The 3,998-nt window shown below is 36.0% G+C and overlaps 1 protein-coding gene across 1 annotated transcript in view; it reads right to left on the bottom strand.

The window, feature by feature from the left end:
- Positions 1-48: 48 nt before the first annotated feature.
- The window catches only part of LOC119430276 (high choriolytic enzyme 1-like), a 6,734-nt gene continuing 2,784 nt past the window's right edge, over positions 49-3,998 (bottom strand). Inside the window, exons 4-8 of the mRNA XM_037697720.1 lie at positions 2,948-2,953; positions 2,358-2,495; positions 940-1,060; positions 291-469; positions 49-134 (exon numbers count right to left, since the gene is read on the bottom strand). Of these exons, the coding sequence (XP_037553648.1) occupies positions 49-134; positions 291-469; positions 940-1,060; positions 2,358-2,495; positions 2,948-2,953 (530 nt within the window). The remainder of the gene's footprint in view (positions 135-290; positions 470-939; positions 1,061-2,357; positions 2,496-2,947; positions 2,954-3,998) is intronic.

Raw genomic sequence — 3,998 nt, 5'->3', positions numbered from 1 at the left:
GTAGAAAAAGAAGTAAGTCTATAATTAATTTTTCATGCATGGAAAAACTTACCTGCTGTACTGCATGACAGAGAAGAAGTCGTAGGGCGTTTCCAAGTTGTTTGTTGGCACCTTTCTGAAGCTGTCTTTTTCTCCTTTTCATGAACCAGAAGATAAAAACGTGAAACATGCTACAATTAAACTGCTTAAATAAAGTACTTTAGAAACTTTGGTAAAATAATACATGGATAATTCCAATTTATCAGAAATGTATTAGATTAAAAGGATTTTTTAAATATTTAGATGCTGACCTTTTATAATGTTCTTGGTGTAAACTCGAATGTATTTGTCTCTGTCAGAGCGGCACTGCTCATGATGGAAGCCCAGAGCATGAAGAACCTCGTGCTGCACTGTGCCATAGTACAGACAACCCCTTCTCTGCAGGGAGAGGTACTGCTTTTGACCCTGACGGCCAACAAAGGACCAGCACCTGACATGCACACATGAACATCAATAAAACAAGGCTCTAATAATTGTGGTTTTCACTTCTTTGAGTAACATTTATTCATTAGAGACATGTAATAACATAGAATAACTACATGCAAATGTCAACTAATCAAGTTAGCACTTCTTTTATCGGGACAAATTTTCAACAGAATAAAACCATTTCAGTCAGAAAACTAAATGTGTAAATGTTATTTTTTTTAAATTATAAAATATAAGTTTAGCTTGAAACTGAGCCTATAACTCCATTTTCAGGTCTCTCTTGTAAATGAGTCCTCGAGGCTCAATGGGGTTAACCTTTATAAATAAAGGTTGAATGATCATGTTGCTCAAGATATCATTTTTTACTGTAAGATTTGCACCTTGGTGTGAGTCATGTACTGTACCATCATCCTATCATCCGTGTGTGTTTGTGTGTGTCTGTGTGTAGGGGTGTGTTTGAGTATGTAATCCTACCCTTCTTGTGATTCAAAGTAGATGTAATCACGATCTTTTGAAGTCTTCGGGACAAAGCGTATGCAGGTGGACCACTCAAAGCTCTTAAGCCCTTCAAGGATGATGTTAGATTCTGTGTGAGCTGCAGAAATATTGCACCATTTAATTAAAATATCTGTAATTCTTAACAAAATCAAGAAAAATGTAGCATGGAGGCTGCACAGCTGCAGAAAGAAAAGCTTTGCAGAAAGTGGTGAAGGCTGCACAGAAGATGTTGGAGTCTATCTCCCCACCATCACAGACATCTACACCTCCAGATGTAGGAAGAGGGCCACTTGCATCATGAAGGACCCCACTCACCCAGCACACACTTTTTCCTGCTCCCCTCAGGAAGGAGGTTGAGGAGCATTAAGTGTAGAACCACTAGACTGAGGAACAGCTTCTACCCTCAGGCTGTTAGACTCATTAATCTCTAACCAGAATAATCACTGTGAAAAAAAATCACTAATGCTATTCAATTCAATTCAATTCAGTTCAATTCAGTTTATTTATATAGCGCCAAATCACAACAAAGTTGTCTCAGGGCACTTTAAAGGAACATTTACATATATAAAAAAGACAATTAGTAAAGGTCTCTCTAAGGAGGCCAGAAGAGAAGTTGCCACTTGATTGTTGATATGTGCTGCTGACTATCCATGTTGCTGATCTTATGCTGCTGATTTATTTCATGCTGCTGATCTGTTTCATGCTGCTGTATTCATTCATACACTTCTGCTCACACAGACTCATGATCATGCTGCTGTTGTTCGGCGTATTGTTTATGTACTATTAGTTCTTAGTGTATTCTTAGTTTAACATATTTCTTAGTTCATGTCTTGGATCTTATTACTGTTTTTCTTTACAATTTATACTTTTGTTGGATGTAACTGGGACCCTGTGTACATAATTTCATTCCACCACATGTACCATATGAGATGAGAATGACAATAAAGAACCTTGACCTTGACAAAACTGATAATAAAGATGATCAGTCGTGTCACAACAACATGGTGTTGAACCTAAATGCATACCGACACGGGGGACTCGAAGATAAAAAATATCAATTTATTAAACAAAACTCAAAACAACAGCTGGCGTGGCAGAAAAACTTAGTGAGTACAGGAGCACGAGGAACGTGACAGACTGAGGGAAACGCAATCTACGGACAACGTGAAAACACAGTAACCTTGAACCTAAAGGGACACTAAGGAGACACAATGACAAACATCTGGGGAAAGACAATGAACTGGTGAGCATGGCAGGAGATGACTACATGAGGAGAGAAACAGGAAACACAGGAAAACAGACTCAGAGAACTAGATCAAAATAATCACAAACATCACAAAACCCTCAGACGTTATACAGTTGTCTGCTTTGTAGAATTTTAAATTATTACTTACTGTACACAGAAGAGATTTCATATGGGATGTAGACATTGTTTCCAGATTTGGGCCACTTGCAGCCTTTAGCAGTGCATGGGTCTGCGTTCTTGAGTGAATCGTTCAGTACAGCAATATCCCCATGCACTATAGAGATTTCTGTAACACAACAAACACACTTACAAAAACAGTAATATAAAAACTGTTTTTACAGTAATTATACATTTTTATTTAAAATTAAAGCTATTGCTAACTATTGTTTTTCTTTTTCAACATGAACTAATATTTTCTTGTCAGTTTGAGTTATTGGATTTAACACTATGTAATATAGTGCATTATAATAAAAGATAATATGGTTTTGCACATGTTTTGGCATGTCCGGACAAACCTGTCAAAACAGTCTACTCTTTACAATGATTTCTAAGGATTAATCAGTATCAAGAAAAGAAAAATCTTAAAGCAAATGTTGAGAAATATTCAGTCAAGTTGCGTTGCCAGGCGTAGTCAAACAAGAGTTTCTCTGTGGCCCTGAGTGGAAGTGGATGGCCCATGAACATTAAAGCTTTTGTAGAATAAATGGAAACTGAATCGTTTACTTCGATGATAAAAACTTGTGACTGCTAAAAACAATCACGTTTTACTCTAAGTCAAAAAACAAAAACAAAATATATCTTGAAAAATATTTTAATGATACCAAAATCATATTAATTATTTTAAAATCCAAGAATCTTTATAACTTATTTCAATAAGTTTAAACTAAGCAATGTGAAAAGTTGTAGCCCAACACAAAAATTGCCTTTTTAGTCACTGCCAATACGTAAGAAAACTTTTATACAGTTAAGTTTGAGTTTGTTACTGCATCGCCTTTTAGAGGCACTTTCTACATGAACACAAAGTTTAACTGGGTTCGAAAATCATATACTGACATACCAAATCAACTGATTGTATATAGGTGCTTTAAACATAATCTATGTTTGTTAAGATGTTGAAAAGTAAAATTGTGCCTACAGGAAACTCAGATGTGCTTTGGTCTGACCAAAAACTCAAAATTTCAGCTTTCTCACAAATTAGAAGTTAAAAAAATAGATGGAAAACAAAATTCTGGATATTTTTTTCAGTACATATTTAATGCACACGCCCCAAAATGTCTACTTAGAGGCCATCTGAAGTGGCGTTTGGTTGTTCAGGCAGGAAAGAGCAGTGCATGTGATTCTGTACCAGAAGGAGAGGAGTTGTGTGCAAGTCAACTATTGTATATAGAAGGGGAGTTTATGCTGTTGTCAGATAACAGAACCCATTATAGTGCACCAAACTGGACAAAAAACTGATATGAGATGACGTACAAAAAGAGTTCATAACCCTGTGGATATTGTAGGATTACTTTTTTAAATAACTTTAGTAGTTGAGCTGCTGTTTAAGTGACCAGTTTTTATGCTCTTCAATAAACCCTGATTTTTGCTGTCAATCACAGATCCAGTGTTTTCTATTCTTTCACTTGATGATCGTGTGATCACTGAGCTACAGCACAATGACTAAGGTAAAGTTTTGGCGAGGATTCAGTGGAGTTCTGAACCCACTGGTCTTTAAAGATATACCACAACAGTACTAACTAACTAACTAACTAACTAACTAACTAACTAACTAACTAACTAACTAACTAAC

This window comes from Nematolebias whitei, chromosome 2 (genome assembly GCF_014905685.2).
Source record: "Nematolebias whitei isolate Nwh7 chromosome 2, NemWhi1, whole genome shotgun sequence".
NCBI lineage: Eukaryota > Metazoa > Chordata > Actinopteri > Cyprinodontiformes > Rivulidae > Nematolebias > Nematolebias whitei.
The sequence above is the reverse complement of the archived record's forward strand: the minus strand, read 5'-3'. Positions and strand labels throughout refer to the sequence as shown.